We start from the raw sequence: 20,700 nt of genomic DNA, 5'->3' as shown, positions 1-20,700 counted from the left end.
TTTTGGATATATATCTTCCCAAAAGCACTAACACAACTAGAGCTCTCTCTACGCAAATGACACGCAACATTCTCCTACATGTGCATACACACATGAACTCACATAAATTTCAGACTAAGATCTGTTCTCAGGACTTCATTAGAGCAGGAACACCTCTGCAAGGGCAGGTTTCCAGTCTTTGCTAACATTCTTCAAATGAATGAATGCACTGAACATAAAAGGTCAAATTCTAACGGACCAGTTAATATTTACCACAAAATACAAAGAACTGTTTGAAACTCAGAGCTTTCAAAGAGGTTTTTATTCTTTTCCTTTTAAATACATCAACATGAGTTTTCTTTTGGAATAAACAGATATGCGGAAAATACAACTTCATTCAGAGTTTCACACAATTCTTGATATTGATATACATAAAACAAATGAAGATGTCTAAATAAAACAAATATAAAATTCCTGCCCTCCCTTTCACTAACAGATCTCAAAGAACTAAGGCATTTTATGTTGAAAAGCAAAATATCTACATTGAAGCAGTGACCTCCATATCCTATTTTAAATGTATAAAATTTACCAAAAGATAAGAAACAACAAAATAAATACAAAACACTAAAGAACAAGAAAGTAACACTAGATGTATATTGTGAGACAAAAATTTAATGCCACTTAACTCTGTCATGTTCCTGAGAAGCATATAGATGCAAACAGCCCAGCTTCCACCAAGAACTACTGCAGACTCATAGAATCATTAAGGTTAGAAAAGACCACTAAGATCATCTAGCCTAACCTTAACCCCATCCCCCACCATACTCCCTAATAAATCCCTCAGTGCCGCACCCGCACAGTTCTTGAACATCTCCATGGACAGAGACTCCACAGCTCCCTGCGCAGCCTGTGCCACTGCCTCACCCCTCTAACATAAAGTCAATGTGACCTAAAGATGCAATTCTCATTTCCTTTCAGTTCACATTGACCCTACATGAAAGTACATCATCATTAAATTTTCACAAGCAAGGAATAAGATAAGCAGGTAGTCTGTTCATAGTTTATCAATTTATTTTATTCTCTACTAATTTTTTTTTCACATATCCATTTTACCTGCTAAAACCATTTGGATCGATGATTTATTTCAATCATTTTCACTTTCAAAACTTCTAGAGCTTCAGTGTGTACAATCAGTGCAAACACAAAACAACAATCAAATACAATCAAATACAAAAAATGCACACAAAGGTTAGGCTTAGTAAGATTACCGCAATAGAAACATAACCAGAATAAAGGGAAATGCTCACCGGCGCCGTACGCTCACAGTAAACTCCACAAGAAGCAATCTCCAGAAAGAGACCCTTCCTCAGTGGCAGTCAGCACTTAAATGGGTCTAGGAGAGGTTGAGCCAGGCTCCACCCCTTCTGACAGCACAGGTGAATTGCCTTCACCTGTGCTCACGCTGCTGACTCAGTGCTCGCCTCAGCTGGTCAATAGGAGACTCAGGCCCTGCACAGCTGTTCCCATACAAGTGAGATATGTAACACAGGTAGCCAAGGACACTCAAGATTTGACACTGCAACACTCAATGCAAAATACAATATTCCCAGTTTATGGGGGTGGCACCTGCAACAGCCTCATAAGAACACCACAAGCCATCTTCTTGTTGAAATGAAGAAGCAGGTAATTCAGTTAATACTCTTACTAGCTAACCTTGTTAAATGTGGATGCTTATTTCACAAGAGAAACTGGAAGGGCCCAATCCTGAAACATTTACAGATTGAAGCTCCAAAGGAGATTAGATATCAGCTAGAGCAGCTGGATACCATTTTCTTTCGGTCAGAACTCAAAGAAAACAAAATATATGCAACCTGACTGGAGAACCAACACAAAAGGCTCAGAGCAATGGGAGCCCTAATCCAGGCCCCACATCAACCCTTACTTAATTGCATGCTTTTAATGAAAAATGTTTTATTCCAACTCCCCAATTTTGCATAGGATTCTTTGCCAATGGGAAGGAGGATGAGCGAGAGAAGCAGCCAGGAAGGCCCACCAAGGGCAGGCACTGTGTTAGGAAAGAGTATGAGAGGGAAATGGCAGCACAAATAAGCATTCTCCTGCAGTTTAACCATTTCTGAGAAATGCACTCACAGCACTGAGGTGTCAGGACTTCATCAATTTCAAGGGATTTAGGCAGCCAGGCACTCCAGACACTCCCTTAAGTTGCACTTTGAGGGCATCTGTAAACAAGGCCATAGGGGATTTCACCTCTGGCTCCACCAGCTCCAGCTCCATCAGCACTGCCTGCAGTCAGAAAGCAGCGAGGTTCTGCCCCACAGCTTAGAAATGCCAAATTACAGCTACTGTCTTGGAGAATTTAAAGCCAAAAACCTGTACAAAGAAACCTGCAGGTTGGGCTCACAGTAGTTAAAATCAGCCTCAAATCCCTCAACACTCAACTGAGATCAGTTTCATCTACCATTGTAACACCCAACTCTCCATCTTCCAAGGACCAACCATGCAAGACTGTGGTGGATCCTGTTCTCTATTAATTCAAATAGCTTAGGATCATCACTGTTATGTCATCTGTTTTCCTTTGTAGCTCCTTTATCAATTTAGATGGATTTCAAACAGTTTCGAGGTTTAAACTACCAAAAAAATAAGAGCTGATTTTAGTCATATGCTGCAAGCAAAAGGACAGATTTTAATTGGGATAGTTTTTCAAACTTAAATCTGGACTTATAAAGGTTAAAAAAACTTAATTGCATTATAATCAGTGGGAGCTCTGTCATTTGTTTCAATACACCAACTTTTCTGAAAATGAAATTTAGGATTCATTCTTATACATATTTCCAAGGCCTACACTCAATAAAATCCAATCCGAAACAATGGATCAGCTACAGCACTCATAAAATCATATACCCTGATACATCTCATATCTACTTAATATTCTCTCTTGGAAAAAGTTGATTCCCACCTTCCAATTGAAACCCTTTCTTGCACATCATTCAACCTAAGACAGTGCCAAAACAATAAGAACATGGAAGGTCTTAAAGCTAACATGAGCAAAGAGAAAAAAAAATCTGATATACGCTGTGTGCATCTAGAGTTCATTTCATTTCATAAAAAAAAAAAAAAAAAAAAAAAAAACAGCCACCAGTACAGTCCTTCACACTTCTTCCTATTAAACTCGGACCCCACTTCCTGCTTATGTGCAGCTTTATTGTGTAACAAAATCAGAGCTGGCCATACCACATTCCTTCTCCTCATTACTAATGTGTGTCATGTCAACCATCAGACCTGCCCACATTCATACAGGATGCTTGTGAGTGAGCCAAAACACAACCAGCCATGAAAGGAGTGAAATATCTTTTACCCAGAAGTCCTCAGGCTGTTCCACTTATTTCCAGGAGAGAAACTTTTCTACTGGCTCAGTTTAGTGCTCCACCACATCAGCCTTATTCAGCTTCAACCTTTTCAGAAACAGTATTTAATGAACAACTTGGATTACTATGTGCCACAGGCTCTCATGTTTAACAGTGGTCTGCTGATCTTTTAAACAACAGTATTATTTATGATTTCAATAAATGTGAGGTTTAATTTACTAATTTGCTTCTACTCTATGTCTATTTCTATTAAACAGAAAATCACAATTAGACAAAACTGCTCATACACAGATGAGTACCTACAGCTTACCACAGCTACATCTCTGAGATTTCTGTAAACTATGCATAGATCCTTCTTTGGAATTCTCTAAAAAGGAAAACCAGAAAACATTTCCTAAGACCTTTAATCATCTTAAAAGGCTTTAGTATTAAAAAAAACTTTGCAAAGTACTGACTTCGTTCTATTTACATTGAAGCTTGTAGCCATGCCACTAATTTTTAACTCCCAAATTTCTTCCACTTAGTTCATTCACTGTTACAGACACTGATATTGATTTATCTACTGAACTAAACACACAATGAAGCAGAAGGCAAAAACACCACCACCACCACGAAATCCTACTGCTCTACTTTTTATTCCATACTAATTTTGTGACAGTTCCAAGAATAATTCCCTCTACAGCAATAAAAAACATGCCTTTCCTCTACAGTTTCTTATTAAAACTACTTTCCAGCAGTATAATTATGAAAATAAACGGTGACAGAAAGTCAAACTTGAAAACAGATTAAAAGAAAAAAAAATCTTGAAATTTCAAGTTCCATTTCAGAAATTAATGTAAAGGACTAACATAAAGAAAATGTTAATATAATAAAGGGGTTTATTCTTAAGATCATAATACCTTTGGTAAAATTGAAGGTTTATAACAGAGAAACTTGACACAAAATTCATAAACCTCTAACAAATATTTTGGCTGATCAAAGCATCAAATTTGAACTCACAGTCTGAATGCTGGGACAAACTAGCTCCAAATCTGCAACAGGTTTTCAATTTCAGGGCACGAGAATAATGAATTGTTCACTAAAATGCAGCAAAAGATTAATGTGCTAATCTCTGCAAAGTTACCAGCATGTAAATTCACAAAGTACATCAATTCATTGCTATCAATTTCAGGAGCAATTTAAAAGTAGCCTACCTAGGCTCAGTAACACCTGGCCATTACATTAGGAAACAATTACAAACAGGTAACAGCAGTTCCATATATTTGTTTAACCTGGATTCAATATCCACTTGCTATCTGAGGGGTCCTGTGGAACTCTGAATGAAGCATTAACCTTTCTGTAAGACATATGTAATACATTCTGAATAGCTAGTCAAGCAGTTTTCCTTCCAGTGTGTATATACATAATAACCTATTTTTCAGTCTGGCAAATAAAAATATACTTGTTTTTTTATGAATGTAAAAAGAAAAGGGGTAAGGAAAGGGAAGTCTTTGTGCATCAAGATGGTCCAACACAACCCTTGCATTACCACACATCATACATTGGCTCTGTAACACCTCCACTGACTAATCCTTTAAACTATTATCAAACACCCCCAGCTTTCACACTTGATGGCTACTCCAAAGATTGAGTATCTGAATGGATGCCAGAGAGCTGAGAGGCAAAAGGCTAGGCAGCAACACCCTGAAGACCTCCCCACCCCAGCCAGAGCGCTGCTACATGCAATCACAGCCTGCAAAGCATACAGACAGCAAGGAATAGTTGCATATTCAAAGAACAAAACACAACTGTTGAGCTTGTTTGCTCAGTAAAACTTCACTACATCATCTGGAAGGACTCAAGTCTTGTTGGGTTATTTGTTTGTTTTCAGATAGCACATGTTAGCTATTATTCTATCAAGATACATGACAGAAAATTTAAAAAAAAAAAAAAAAAAAAAAAAAAAAAAAAGTTGAATATCACATTCCATAATCCAAATGTGGCTGTTCTAGCATCTAAATTCTAAGAAGTCATCTGACATGAGCAGTGCCTTAATATCTTCAAGTTATTTAATGCAAAGAATAGTGACTGCATGAGATTAGGATTCAGCCCACTTAGCTTCTAACAGAGCATGCAATGAGAAAGAAAGAGGAACACACATAAAAACATGAACATATTTCCACACGCACAATACCAAATAGCTCAGTGAATTGTTTCATAACAGACAGTAACAACATTTTTCATGATTCAGGAAATCTCTGTCATGCTAAGAAGACAACAAACTCCTACAACACCATCCTGCGCCTGTTTCTCTTGCTGCAAATCTATCAACGTCTGCCAGCAAGCAGTACTCCGGCACTTCCCTGCAAATCAAACAGGTGCAGCAGGCTGATAGGAAAAAGATTGATGTCTCAGTCTTACACCTGCAATGCTGTTATTGTACTCAACTAACGTAATAAAGTGTAACACCAGTGTCCGGTGTCATTCATCACTGCAGTATGACAGCGTCAAGAAAAGAAATGTGTTTTCTACTGACAACTTGCTTTAATGAAAATGTATTGCAATATTTAAAAAGTTTTCAAAGCTGACTTCTTTTTATGACAGGTGACATACTTATGACTGCTATTTTTGATGAAAAATATGAAACAATGGCTTAATACTCATAGAATCATAGAATGGACTGTGTTGAATAGGACCACAACGATCATCTAGTTTTAATCCCTCTGCAAGGTGCAGGGTCGCCAACCACCAGACCAGGCGGCCCAGAGCCACATCCAGCCTGGCCTTGAATGCCTCCAGGGATGGGGCATCCTTGGGCAACCTGTTCCAACACAGGTTATATTCAAAACAGAGAAATCAATGTAGTATGCCTTCACAAATGTTAATAGAATCAGAGCAGGCAATTCAGTTACTTAAATATGAAAGATCAGAAAGCAAAGATTGTAGAAGGTAATCTAAGGGAGCTTAGTAAGAATGCCTCTGGTTTACAATGTTGAGAAATTAGAACAGTCATTGATGATAAAATAGACTTCAAAAGTGACACTGTAGCTGCCTAACACAGAAGTTACAACATTCTATGTTTTCTTGTTCTCAATAAAACCAGATCGAGAGCAATGATAGCCAAATAGATGGTGGAGTCATCACTACCACGATCTTCCTGGGATTTTGTTTCAGAAAAACACAGAGTGAGGCTTCTTAGAAGTTTTGGGGGTGGAGCTTGTTTGGTGCTTTGTTTCTTTTTAAAGCGTTAACAGATAAAGTAGAAAAATGCATTATGAAAACTTCTTTGATTTTTGACTTTTAAATTCACACATCTGAAAGAACTCACAATTTTTGACCATACTGCAAACCAGAGTAATAAAGACTGAGAGGAAAAAAAGAAAATTAAAACACTGAGCTTCCCCAAAGAAACTGCCTAAGAAGAATGGCTGTCAGTCATAAAAGCTGACATAACAGATGACAAGAAACAGGTAACAGCAGAAGAACAAAACATGACCATCACTCTCTCACTACTTTCTATTTATTTTAAATAACAGATGAACAGACATTAATATTTACTGCATTTCAAGTCAGTTAGATAATGCTATTAGCAGACTGAAGTCAGATTAGGCAGCAGCTGGTTAGAAGGATGTCATCTGTCAGTGGCTGTTCTTCTGAAAGCTACTTAATTCTGTCAGTGAAAATTACAGTCCACAAATCAAAAGAACGTAAGTGCTGGAACAGAAACACACATGAAATCAGACAGTTCCCTCTGGATTTTCCCCATGTTCTATTACCTCCATGATCAATTCTTGGTTCAAGTGACAGAAATTGCTGAGAAAGCAAAACACTGCTTTCTTTCTATCTGAGAACTATACTTTGAGCCAGGGGACATATTTTTAGATAATTAAAATTAATTTTCTTTCTCTTTTGTCAAGCAAGATTAAAATCAAGCTCCTGTAAAGAAAAGTGCTCACCCAGACTCACACTGAGTATTGCAGGGCAAAGACTGTTCCTTTTATGAAAGTGACAAATTTGTCAGTAGGAAATGTGATAAAATTTTTCTCTATCAGCAAATTCTACATCATCAAAATATGACTTTTTCTAATAGCATGAAAATAAGGGGAAAAGACATGCAATGAGAAGTTCAGTAACTATTCAAAGTATACATCCATATATTACTTTTACAGCAATACATTAAAAATTCCAAGTTTTAAGCCAGACAACTGTCAGAGTGTTCCACAAAAACACAAACCATGGCAGAACTTGAAAGGTACTTTCAAGTCCTGGAAGTACAAAATATTAGCATTCTGTTTCTATTAAAGCAAAGGGTATTCTTTAATAGAAAAAAAAACATTCTGAAATGGAGTGATACCAATACATCCGCCCTTTCTCTTTCTTTTTTTTCCACCCCGTTTGTAGTCTCTCACCCCTTACTTTGAACAAGAAAACTAAACCTAGAACAGGAATCTCCTACTGCATTTTTACAGAGGAGGATGAAAGTGCGTGTGGGTGTCTTCAGCTGCTTCATGGGAGGGCAGAGAGAAAAGAAAGCCAGATCTTTTGGAGGTGGAGGGAGGAGAGGCAAGAGGGATATGAGTTGCAACACCAGGAACTCAAATGAGAGAACACATTTTCCACCACTGCAGTGAAATACTGAAACAGGTTCTAGGGAGGCTGTGCAACCTCTGTCCTTGGAGAGATTAAGACCAAAACTGCACAGACCGTAGGCAAACTGTGGACCAGATGATTCCAGAGGTCTTTTACAGTCTAAATCCTTTGGCAATTCTTCCACTCTGTTTTGTTTTCAACTTTCCTTGGCATGTGCCTACATAGCAACATTAAATCAAAAACTTCAACCATGGCAAAGAGTGAAGTTCAGCTGTAATAAGTTCTGAGAATGCACATAATCTATCATCTCAGCATGCTGCACTTGGCCAAAATTTGACCCAGTCCTGGGTCACCACCTGCAAAGCCATTCCCAGCATCCAGACTGCTCCATACACCAGACTCTATCCCTTCTCCCACCTTGTGTCCCTATCCCTTCTCCCATCTTCTTCCCCCTGTGACCACAAATATGCCCCCACTACTCCCACCGTTGTCCTCTCTCCTGGCAGGGTGAATTTTTAGCCAGAGCAACAGACCCGGCTCTCCAAGCACGAGTGAAAATTCTTGCCACAAGTGCAAGGGAGAGGTGGAAAGCATGGCCATGTCCAGGAGAGGGTGAGGCCTAACAACTGTACAGCACCACAGCCTCAGCCACATTTAAATCCATTACAAAGCCACACCTTAAGGAATTCAAAGGCATGATTAATCATGTTAAGTCATACATGAGTTATAACAGGTATTCAGAGAGAATTAAAAGTAGTAGCTCAGTTTAGACCAGGTGAACTTGTAAAATTGGCAGAATGAGACCTAATACTTGGCTTGCATTAAGGAAATCACCAATTACATCTGAAAAGCTTGTGGCAATGTGCCATGATTTCAACATCGTAATAAAATATTTTCTGAGCTTGTACGACTGTATGCGTTAGCCACCAGGACAGGTTGTCGAGGGAGAGACCTCACTGCCCTTAGCAACAGAGCCATCTTCTCACAGTGCTGGGAGCCAGAGGGTATGAATGCTGCCCAGACACAGTGATCTATGCCGCTATTTACGCATCTTTTGCTTATCCCAGGAAGTATTCTAATGCGGACATTTACCACAGTCCCCACAAACAAGCTTCAGTAGCAAAAGGAATGCAAGAAGCAAGAGTCGAGATCGCCATGTCTCTTCACTGCAGTTCTCTTTGCTCTGTGTTTCACTCAACATGGCCTTGCTCAGCCAGCTATGACCAACCGCGCCTTGCTGTGATCACCAATTTAATAACAACAGCTAACCACCACGGTTCAGCTCTGGCCATGTTCCACATTTGACAGGCCACGTTTGTTCTAACAACTGAACTGTCAGAGGAATCAACACACTCTTATCTCTTGGTACTCTATTAACACATTGACTTTTTTTTCTCTTTTACATGCCTGTCTGGTTTCATTTTGAAAGAAACAGGATCAGATTTTCACAACAAATCGTGAGAGCTCTCACTAGAAGCTGACTTCCTGCTCCCTGGAGAAGACATTTAAGATTCCCAAGGGACTGCAAAATGAGCTCTTGCAAAAATATAGTAAGTAAAGCAGTAGAAGAAAAGCAATCATAGATTAATGCTTTCAAATATAATGCCTAAAAATGATTTCAGATGGCTCTTTCACCACTAATTTTTTTTTTTTTTTTTTTTTTTACTTAAGTATCTTAGTAGATTACAAATAATTTGGTGTACAATGGGATATGCTCACCAGCCTTGCCGCATGCCAGTAATGCTGCACCTGGCACTATGCTATATATAGTTATACCATAAACACTCTACAACAGAGCTCAACATGATAAACTCCTGTTATGTGTCCCCTCCCCCTTCTCTCTTCTCCCCAACCTTCATAACACCTTTTAATAAGACAGCAAGGAGTGTAACTCACAAGCCTTCGCCAACTCAGATGTTCATAACAATAAATCTAGAGCACTGGATATTTAAACGCAGGGATTTGGAGATTTTGGACTCTCTTTGTATGTACTGTTCTGCAGTTCTGCACCTGGGAGAGCGGATGGCACATCCCACACTATATAGCTTTAAAGAAAAGGAAAATTATTCAGTTCAATGCAATAGAACTTCCATGGGAAAAATAGGACTGCATGGAAACCAACCATATAGCACAGAGAGTGCTATGCTCTCTTCTAGCATGGAATTGAAACTTTGCCAATTCTAAAATCTTGTATGCAAAACACAAATAATTATCAGGAAAACAGATTATATTAATCCACTGAGGCTCCTGTCCATGTCATGGTAGCTGGTCAGCTGGTGATGACAGACAGAAATAGGTCTTTAGAGGCACCAAAATAGCAACGCATCTCTCATGTTTTGCACATATGGATCTTAATCTTACATTTTCTTAAAACTTATTTAAAGGATTTACCTCACATAAATGAATTTGTTCCTCACTCAAAACATAAAAATAAGCAACTTTTTTCTCCTGTCCCTATTAAACATTTCATAGATTTTGTTGCACAACTCTTACATAGCTGAGAAGTTACCTTCAACATCTCTGTGCAATGTAATTTACATGCAGATCAACTAAACTGACAGTATCAGCAGCCAGTTAAAGTAATTAGCATCATCTTTCCTACCTTAGAACACATTGGCCTTGCTTCATATTTTTCCACTAAAGTAACAGAATTCACCATCAGTATCACAAAGCAAAAAAGCGAAGATCAGGCACAGAAATCCCGAAGTGGCGAGGGCATAGAGATGCCCTCCTATTGGAAAGAGTAGGGGTGTCTCAGTGTCTGCCATAAACTGCACTGAAACAGGACATGAAAAGATTTTCACTAATTAATAAACACTAATTTGAACAGAAAATGCAAAATGTGACCGATTTAAAGGCAGCTTCATTGCTAAGAGTTGCAACACAGCCTTCAGGTATTTGGAATGGCGAAAGAAATCACTGGAAATAAAGAGTAATCGCATTAATAAGCAACTTCATAGGATGATCTTGATGGTTCTTTTTTACCTTAGATGGGATATCTAAAACTGTCTATTTTGAACAAATTAAGAACTTCAACTTATAATAAATTCGTTAAGCTCACAAAACAACAACAAAAAGGACAGTGCAGCAATTAGCTTTGAATGCAGTTGCATCATCGTTGCATTTCAGAAACTGTGACAAACGTCTTTTCAAAGTGTTCTCCAATTCTCATTAATATTTTATCAAAGATTTAAGAGTCTTGATGTTCTGTAAGAAGATCAAAATAGAACTTTTACCACCACAAAAAGGAGGGGAAAAAAAAAAAAAAAACAACCAAATTTTGCAAAAAAGAGAGATCAGCAATACAAAGACAGAGGAAGCAAAAAATGTTTTTGCCGCATTATGATTTTAATGGACTGAGGCGAATATCAATACTTTAGAATGTTTTAGAAAATGCATTTTAGCTTGCCTGTCTTTACAGGCAGAAGCAAAATCTTATTCCACCAGAAAAGGACAACATAAGAGGTTATATGTGGATCAGCAGCAAAGTCTGCTACCTTTTCACAAAGCAGAGTTTTAAATATTCCATATCTACCAGCACTGCCCTTCAGAACCACATCCATGTGAGCAACGGTTTTAGAAATTATTTTTTCTTGAAGTGACACCCTTGAAGATTAACTGAAACCAGATGACACTTTTTCTTTTTTTTTTCTTTTTCCCAATAATAACAGAATTGAGAGCATCAAATAATGAAAGCAACAAGTATACATGCTAGGGACTTTTTCAAGCATCAGCTTGAATTCAGTCACCGAGTATATTTCCCATTAGCCACTAGAGGTCAGACAGCAACCATGGCAGTCATCCAAAAACTGAGAGGCTGCAAAAACCTTAAGGTCTGAGAAAATTAAGATATAGTAATATGCACTTACAAACAAACTTATTAAACTAATTTGAGCAAACTTTCAATTTCCAATGAACTTGAATGCTCACATACCTCTGCAGAACTCAGAACAAGAGTTTTACTTCTCAAATTACATCTGATAGTAAAGCAAAACAGAATTTGAGCTTGGTGCCCTTTTGAAGGCATTCCTCATTTTTGCAAGTATTTCCTCAGTTTAAAACTTTCATTCAGACAAAAGCGCTTCACCTGTGACTGTAATTGACATTACAGAAACACACTAAAGCTGGGATATCTTAATACTCTAATAGTCAATATTTTTGCAGTTTAAAGGGACGTTCTAAGCTTTTCAAGAACAGAAACAGTAATAAAACAAATATGAAGCCAAATACATTAAACTCATTGTCTTTTTCACCTAATACCAAAGCTTACACTGGGCTTGCTAACAGTCTGGCTGGGCATACTGCCCTCAGATTTAGGAGCAGAGCTAGCGGTCAGCTATGAGAAATTCACTCTTACTGCTAATGACAATGTAGTTTATTTCAAAGCATTTGTGGAAGCGCTAACTGCAAACTATTAAAAGCTTCCATGTTCTGCAGTTAATTAAAAAATTCCCCTGGAAGTTACTTTAAGCCTTTCAAAAAGGCACTCTGTGCACGTAAATTCAGTGAGATGGCTATGAAGTCCACGATCACGAGCTCCTTTCATATTAGACTAAATTGGAGATCAGTATACAAAGACATTTCAAGGACTGACTCACTTGTTTTTGTTCCATTTACTACAGCACATGGTACGTTTGCTCTTTGGAGAAATTTCATTTAATTATATTCCAACTATAAAAGATAAAGACCTGTGTATGAGTCTTTTACTATTGAAGTGCAATAATGCCAAGGCATTAAGCTGCCCTCTAACCCTAGGAACTGGTCCCACCAGAACAGGTGCTGCCGCTGACTCGCACTACCTGTTCTGGAATAAGTAAAATATTTCACTCCCTAAAGCTCTCAGTCTGGTACATTTCAACTTTAAAAAAGAATAAATAAATAGTAATGAAGAGCAGTGAAACAGCTGTAACCTGAATAATTGTTTTAAAAGTTTCAGCATGACAAAACACTACTAGAAGCTCACAGTGTGTGGGACTACAGAAGCAACTGCCAGCAACAAAACAGAAATCTTAAAAGCAAAGGGAATGCAGACTTTTCTTACAAAAAAAAAATCACACTACATTTCAATAGCTTGCAAGAAACACTGTGGCAAAAACTGAAAAGCAAACAGCAAAAAACCCCACCACAGCTTTACCTGCCCACAAGCTTGTATACGTACACATACATACCCACACACAGATTGCAAATCAGCAGAGATTATTTTCCGCTTCGTATGAACACATCAAGCTTTACAATCTAGGAATTTGGGAAGATATTTGTAAAGGAAAATACAAATACAAACCTGCTTTTTCTTTGTCTGCCTTTTTTGAGCGTCCAACGATGCTGACTTAAAGCTAAGGGACTTGGATTGTCTCCTGACTTTAACTGAATCTCTCCGACGGTCATATGAAAAAGATGATGACTTCTTTGTAATTTTCCTCTTCGGTATGTCTGCCATTTTAACCACCAAAACTTGGTTAATTCAAGCAAACAGTGTCCCAAAAAGGCAAATCCTCAGTATGATCAAGCTTCCATAAAACTTACAGGGAACAGTCTTCAATCCTATAGGAAGCAAAGTGACCTACAGAGAGCAGAGCCCACTTTCAGTTCAGCAATTTCAGTTTTCCAGCAGGTTGTACAGATGAAGAAAGGCGATGGTCCTGCAACGCTGTGTGTCACTGAGGAGCAGGCAGAACTCCTTCTTGCTGTATAAACTCAAACAGGCTTCAGCAGTGATGCTAATCTGAAAAACATAGTGACTATCCTGCTGAGCACGCTAAAGGTGAACGGAAGGTAGTTCCCTGCAGAGCAGGAGGGTGTGGAAGTACACCAACAGGGTGTGGGGATGAAGCAGAAGACTTTGGGTTCAAAGCATCTTCTTAACTCCTTCCTTTCTAGGCTACTGCTAACAAGGTACGTGAGAAGTCAGGCTGAGAAGGTCCCCCCAAAATGTGGTGTTATTTTCTTATCCAAAGCACCTGCTGAAAGAACCTTTAGCATGACTTAGCTGCCACAATCATTATGAGCCCTATTCAAATGTTCCCTTTGCCAGAAAGGCTATTCATTCCATCAACTTAGGAGACCCTTTATCTACTAAGCCTGCTGGAAAATAAAGTCCAGGCCTATATAGGAATCCTGCTGTCCTTACAGGGAAATAACTATGAAGTTACATCCCCTAATGGAACCAGTGGATGAGAGGGAAATGTTAATGAATTTTCAACCTAGTGACAGTGTGGGAATCTTATCAGGCAGCTGAGATTGCAACTTTTGTAGCAAGCCTGTGTTTAGGTAGGAATGTTTTCCTTGCATAAGGTATCAGTCAAGGAACACTACAAGGGTGTAGAAGCCCAAGACTCCCTGCTATTGATTTTGATTAGGCAAAACATCTCCAAAGTGCAATGTTGCGCATATGGGAATGTGCTTGCAAACCTGATAGTGTTGTATCAGATTTAAATCTCTGTTAGAAGACTACAAGGAAAGTTGTGTTTTGACAAACTTATGACACTGTCCAGGGTCTCTTCCAGAAACTTTTACTTAATTTATTCATGGCACTACTTTGCATACTAAGCAGCCATGAATAATTTAGACCTGCAGAATTATCCATTACTATAATTAAGCTTTAATATGGGTCAGTCCTCTAGCGTACAAGTCTCATCATTTCTATTCAGAAACATTTGTAAAGCTCTAGCAGCGTTTCTTTTAAAACCTGACGATGTGCATAAGAGGGCAGTGTTAATGAATTCCCACAACCAGCCCTTGCTGCAAGTTTTTCTTTTGTTGCAGGATGAATAATATACTTCTAGGACAAAGTGATACTGCTAAAATTAATGAAAAGATAGCAGCATATCATGCCTTAGCCATGATGGCCTAATTCTAGATTCACTGCAGATTTCTGTGGAGAATTAAACAGGGAAGAATTATAAAACATTTCTTCCTATTATCTACAATTCCATCTAACTAGTGAATTTTGTAAGTATTACAAGACAGAAAAAAAATCCATTATTAAATGGTCTTTGTACAACGTGCCTCTTAATTGTGATGGGTTTAAAATACTGTAGCAGTCACCATCCACAGACACATAATGACATTCAGTGCTACCAATATCAGCCACTGCGAGACCATCGGTGAAAACCACAGTGTGTGGAAATGGTGAAGTGTAAAGAAAACTGAAGCCCTATTTAAATTACCACTTCCCATAATTTACAGCATCATCTTTCTGAAGAGTGAACAATTAACAGCTAGTACAGCAGGATGCATGCTTTAAGCTATGACAATTACATCTCTTCAAAATTTTTTACTATCTGCACTATCTGCTAAAAATCACAGATATTCTCATGTAAAATAAAAGTTCAGGTCAAGAAAAGCCTGACAGCCTTTTGCATGTATCTACTCTCATTAATTATTCTAACCAGGCTTATTTGTATTAAAAAAAAAAAAAAAAAAAAAAAAAAAAGCAGTAAAGGCTGACTAAAGCACAAATTAATTTTAGAAATCCATTAAAATCCATTTTACTTCATTGCATTTTAACTGAATCCACAACTGAGTTGATAGTAAATACCACAGGTATTGCTAACCTTGCTTATTCAGTTCAATAAATAAAAACCACATTAGTTCTCACGCAGAGTCCTCTGATATTCTGGTCCAAAGAGTGCCAGAGCCTGAATGAGGTGAGCAGCAGGAGGGGGTGACAGCATCAGGGAGAGGCACAAGGGCAAACTACTGGATGCCTTATTTTACCCTATTAAATCTTATATATTCGGTGTTTCCTCACTTCCACAAGATTTAGTCACATCTACAAACATTGTAAAAAGGTAAAAATTAATTAGAAATATTATAATCATCTTAATTCAATTCTTTGAGAGACACTAATTGTATTTGGAGTAACTCATTTCCAAGTATGTCTTCATTAAAAAGCTGCTAGGAATAAAGACTCTCTTCAGGACTTTGACTACCTCTTTGATTTAACTCCACCAGCCAGATGAACATAAAAATCACGAGGACACCCTGGCAATAATGAGTCAACAGTGCTAAAGCAAGAAAATCCAGTTAAAACAGAGACATTCTGTTTTTCATTTGTCAGAACCTCAGTTAAAAGTATATTGTCAATCCTCTTAAAATTTACTCAAAAATAAAAACATGCTGCAGAATACTGGGTGACATCAAAAGCTCATTGTTAAACTAAAGTTTTTCAGCTCTATTGCAGAAGAGAATCATGAATATGTTGTATGAAAGGTTTCTTTCCCAATACCAATACTTTCCCAAGCTCAGCAGCGCAAGTGGTTATTTTAAGCTGTTGCAAGAAAAGAATGCCTTATGCTCAAAATGTGTTTTGCCAAGTCACTTACGAGTAACAACAAATTGTTTCAAGGTCATTCTGCTTTCCTGGGATACAGAGAAGGAAGCCACAGAACAAAATGAGAGTGGCAAAGAGAGACAAGGCAGCAGTTAAATATTAGTTCTATGGAAAAGTTTTGGAGAGAAAGGAAAGAAAAGGGCACACTGAGTAATACTTTGGCATTTGCAGGTTCTGCTATCCAATTTGCTGCACTAGATCCAGATGTCCTTCCGTTCACTCCAGGGTTTTTATCTGTTAGTAGCAGAAAACATCAGAAGTATAACAAAAAATTGTTGTTGTTCTCTGTTTAGGCTCTTGGAGTTAAATTCTGAAGTTGCAAAGTCAAAGAAAAAGCAAATGTAAATGCAGCTGTAACTTTGCTTAACCGAAGCAGAGAGACCCAAATTTAGAACACACAGCACCACTTTGAGTATCCTGATTAGCTGCTGATGGAGATCCAAAGATAACAGAAGTCTATCTGCGCAACTTTCAGCATGTTCTAAAGCTCTTTAACATTTTAAAGGAAAACAGACACAAGGTTACCAGAATCTCCTTCTTTCTACCAGCGCTGTATTGCCACTGCTGTATGCAGAATTCACCATAAAACCCAGATTTTGCATAACTCTCCCAAAAAAGAGTGACAGAATAAAAATAAGGAGCAGCCTTTGTAATTGTAATCACAGCTCTCGAGACCCAAACTAGCCTTTAGCCTCAAGATCATAACACTCAAAATAGAGCTATTTTTCTGTTGGTTTCAAGTTAACATTTGTTACAAAAAAATACAGTCATACTTTCCAAAGCCACATTTGTATATCACATGCTTCTCTAACTCAACAGTGCTTTCCAAGAGGAAGTAAACAAAACAACAGGATTATTTACAATTGACCGTATGTTTAATACAAAACCCAAAAGTTCATTTCCTTTCCACAATGCTGGGAAAAGTTCCTAATATGCCTTCATACTTTGTGAAGAAATAGCTCAGAATCTCTCCCATCATGCTAGAAACAAGCAAGTATTAAATTCATTACAGTACTAAAAGTGTCTTTGTAGGTCTCCAGAAGGGGATGCAAATCAACTCAAGTGATCTCAACATTTTCAGCTGCAGCTTGATTACTTAAAGCTAGCTGTAGTTTGTGAACATTTATGAACTTTACCTCAAAACAGATTTTTTAGACTCACATTAATATTTAATGAATGAATGTTCACATTAAATGAATGTCCATCTCAGTTTCACCAACAGAATTTCACTCAGTACAGCACTTTCTTTTTCTTCACTGTCTTTCTAGGTGGTTCAAAATACTCTAAACCAGCACTAAACACCAACATCACCTCATCTTACACTGAACTGGATACTGCCAGCATGCACACAAACACTGTAGTTAGCATGCCAGTTCACACCAGACACTGTCAAACAATAGTTCTCCATTTGGTACATCTGCATTCAGTGGGGCATAAATATAAATTATGTGGGCTACACACTTGACCAAATATTTGAAAAAAATAAACCCAGTAGAAGAAGTCCACTTTTTAGTTTAGAGACAATTGCTCAGATTGTAAGTGTATACACCAAAACACAGCAAATTAGCAGTGGTTATTTTTGAGAACTGGAGCACTGAATTTATTCGTACAGAGATGAGTGAAATCACGAGATGCCAAAGCTTCTACAGCTACAGGTTGCTAATCAAAAACCTAACCTGTTAGGGTAAATGAACTGATCAATAATCATCAGCAACTTCACATCCTATGAGCTCTATTTGTCCAGCTGTATAACAAAGTCAGTGCCTGTTTATAGCAAATACTCATTGCTTTCTTGGGAAGGAAAGCCTTTAATTTCTCAGAAATATTGGAGCTACACCAAATAGAGACAGTGTGGTCTCTACAGCTTTTCACTGAGCAACAGTCTGAGCATCACTAGGAAGGAAAGGATTACACATAATTGCACATGTATTTTTTTTTATAATTGTCCAAAACATAAGTGACTTTTTGAGTGAGAATTCAGTTGAGAATAAGCAATATTCATACACACATTTTTGAAATAGGAGGTTATACAGGAATTCATTGAATATCTTTTTCCATGGACAAACAAGAGCCTAAGTACTTCCATATTACACCCAAAGTACGAGGACCACTGAAGTGTGTATGGGCTGTGGTCAGCCAGGAAAAAACATAGTTAAATACAGCTGGTTTTTGCTGAGTGTTCTTTTTTCTTTTTTTCTTTTTTCTTTTTTTCTTTTTTTTTCCTTCTGAGAATGCCTACCTACAGAAAACTGAAGTCATCGCGTTTGTTATCATCAAGCTGGAAACCTGACAAGTTGACATATGTTTTTCTGAAAGCCTTTAAATAAAGGGCTACTTTTACAAGTAACAGAAATCCAAGTAAAACAGCTTGCTAATCTAACTTAAAAATATTGTTCTGATAGCTAAGGGAACAAGAATTTTTTTTTTAAAATGATTGAAATAGGTTACAAAGTTCAATAGCAGCAAGCTGAAGGAAACTATTTCTCCTTTTGTTCACACATGAATACCAGAAGTTACAAAGAGATTCCTATTCTTCAAGACAAATAATTTTCAAAAATAGCAAGAAAACAAAACCAAAACCAAACAAACAAACCAACAAAAGACTACCCACTTCTATACACAGAACGTTAGAGAGACAGGGGTAATTTTTCTCTGGTGTATTTCCTTTGGAAACAATCTTCCACAACAAAAAACTCAACATTTTCACTTCAATTATAAAAACAGTTGCCATGAAAAAACTACCCGAGTACTTATTAATTTTTGTTTTAATACTGTTACTACAAATAACTCAATTAACCAAGTTCATGTGTAGTGACACTGTGTAATACAAACGACGAAGTCGCATGCCAGCTAAGTTAGAAGGCATTGTGCACTTTCTCAATGATGTTAAAAGACTTAAGAAAAGCTGTTCAGAAAGGAACAAGCAGCATAGCAAAATCAATTTTTCCATGCAGGTTTTTTCATGTTTTTCTCCCTTTTTTAAGAGGAAAACAAGACTGCACACTGCAAATAATCCCAGAGAGCAACTGGTCAACCCATACCCATCTGTTCTGTTCTACTAATGGACAAAAGAACACCAACACACAGGGACAGAAAAGGCTACATAGTCATTCTATCATGCTGCATGTTAATGGAAGGACACTGTCACAAAGATACTTCTCTTATTCCATTCAGAACAGCTGCTGTCTCAAAGGATCTTTGTATTTGTTATAGGTTAGAAAATTTTCTCCATGGAGACAGTGGAATATTCCTCGCATTACTTAAGAGTTTTACTAATATAGTTGACTATGAAAGAAGTTCATCAACAGGACAGGACTTAGTTGCTTCATATTCTATCTTTTGCTAATAAGATGTTGTACAAACAATTATGATACAGAAGTGAAAATAAAAAAGAGAAACTCTAGTATTTTACACTGTGGGAATGATGCATACATCTAAAGAACTGTAAAAGCAAGCTGACTGTCAGAAATACATAACAGATAATAAGCAACACAACCACTTTGTCATCAGGAACATAAAGACCTTCTTTGTGAAAATGAACACTAAGTGTTTAGTTTTAAAATATCCTGAAAATTTTTGTCCCAATTAAGAAAAAAAATTATAAGCTTCTATTTATAAGCTTTATCAGCTTCTCTTTTCTGGAGGTTTGTGGCCCTGCCTGTAGCAGGGAGGTTGGCACTTGATGATCCTTGGGGTCCCTTTCAACCCAAGCCATTCTATGATTCCATGATTTAACTTTGACTATAACTAATTGTATGGACTTCAGTGATAATTTACATGTTTACACGTCATCAGTTTTTAAACAACATGTGCCAAATTTTATATATATATAAAATATTACTAATTGGACGTTGCAGTTATGAGACTTGTACTGGCTCCTGCTAACACAGATACACTTGACATGGAAGCACAAAATGTAAAGCTAACAATTCAAAATTGCAAGGAACCAGGAAGGTCAGCTGTAAAATGTAAGATAGGAAACTGAAAAACAATGACTAATGATTGAAATGCTTGAAGAGATTGTGAAGGTCAAATGAGAATGATTAATTCAAGGATGTAAGCCAATACAGCACAGTACATGTTTATATTGCACTTTCCTAATCAATGCTACAAGGTCTTTAAAAAAATAATAATAATAACTGATAGATGCTACTCGCAGAGACATGCCAGATTCACAGAATCAGAGGAAATGAGCTTGGCAAATCTGGAAATAAATACTACCAGCTACTGGTATCTTGTCCATCTGTACACAAAAACAATATTGCAATAATGACTTTGCTTGTTTCAGTTGCAGTCAAAAGCTTTTCAGCTATTAGTCACACACATATAAACACCCACAGAGTTTCACTGGGAGGAATTACCCTGCTTGAAGGCGGCAAGCTGAGATAACAGCCAACAAATGAGGTCTTCGAGTCACCAGAATTTAAACTTCTT

General features: G+C 37.5%; 1 protein-coding gene across 29 annotated transcripts in view; it reads right to left on the bottom strand.

Moving 5' to 3' along the window:
* PARD3 (par-3 family cell polarity regulator) overlaps positions 1 to 20,700 on the bottom strand; it is a 424,256-nt gene that overhangs the window by 357,306 nt on the left and 46,250 nt on the right. Inside the window, exon 1 of one of the 29 annotated variants that reach the window (XM_052692873.1) lies at positions 13,216 to 13,405. The exons of the other annotated variants lie outside the window; for them this stretch is intronic. Coding sequence (XP_052548833.1) covers positions 13,216 to 13,371 — 156 coding nt within the window. The 5' untranslated portion in view covers positions 13,372 to 13,405. Of the gene's footprint in view, positions 1 to 13,215; positions 13,406 to 20,700 lie in introns of those variants that run through there. 29 annotated transcript variants of the gene reach the window in all.

The sequence above is a fragment of the Tympanuchus pallidicinctus genome, unplaced genomic scaffold, assembly GCF_026119805.1.
Source record: "Tympanuchus pallidicinctus isolate F22 unplaced genomic scaffold, pur_lepc_1.0 scaffold3, whole genome shotgun sequence".
Taxonomy (NCBI): Eukaryota; Metazoa; Chordata; class Aves; order Galliformes; family Phasianidae; genus Tympanuchus; species Tympanuchus pallidicinctus.
The sequence above is the reverse complement of the archived record's forward strand: the minus strand, read 5'-3'. Positions and strand labels throughout refer to the sequence as shown.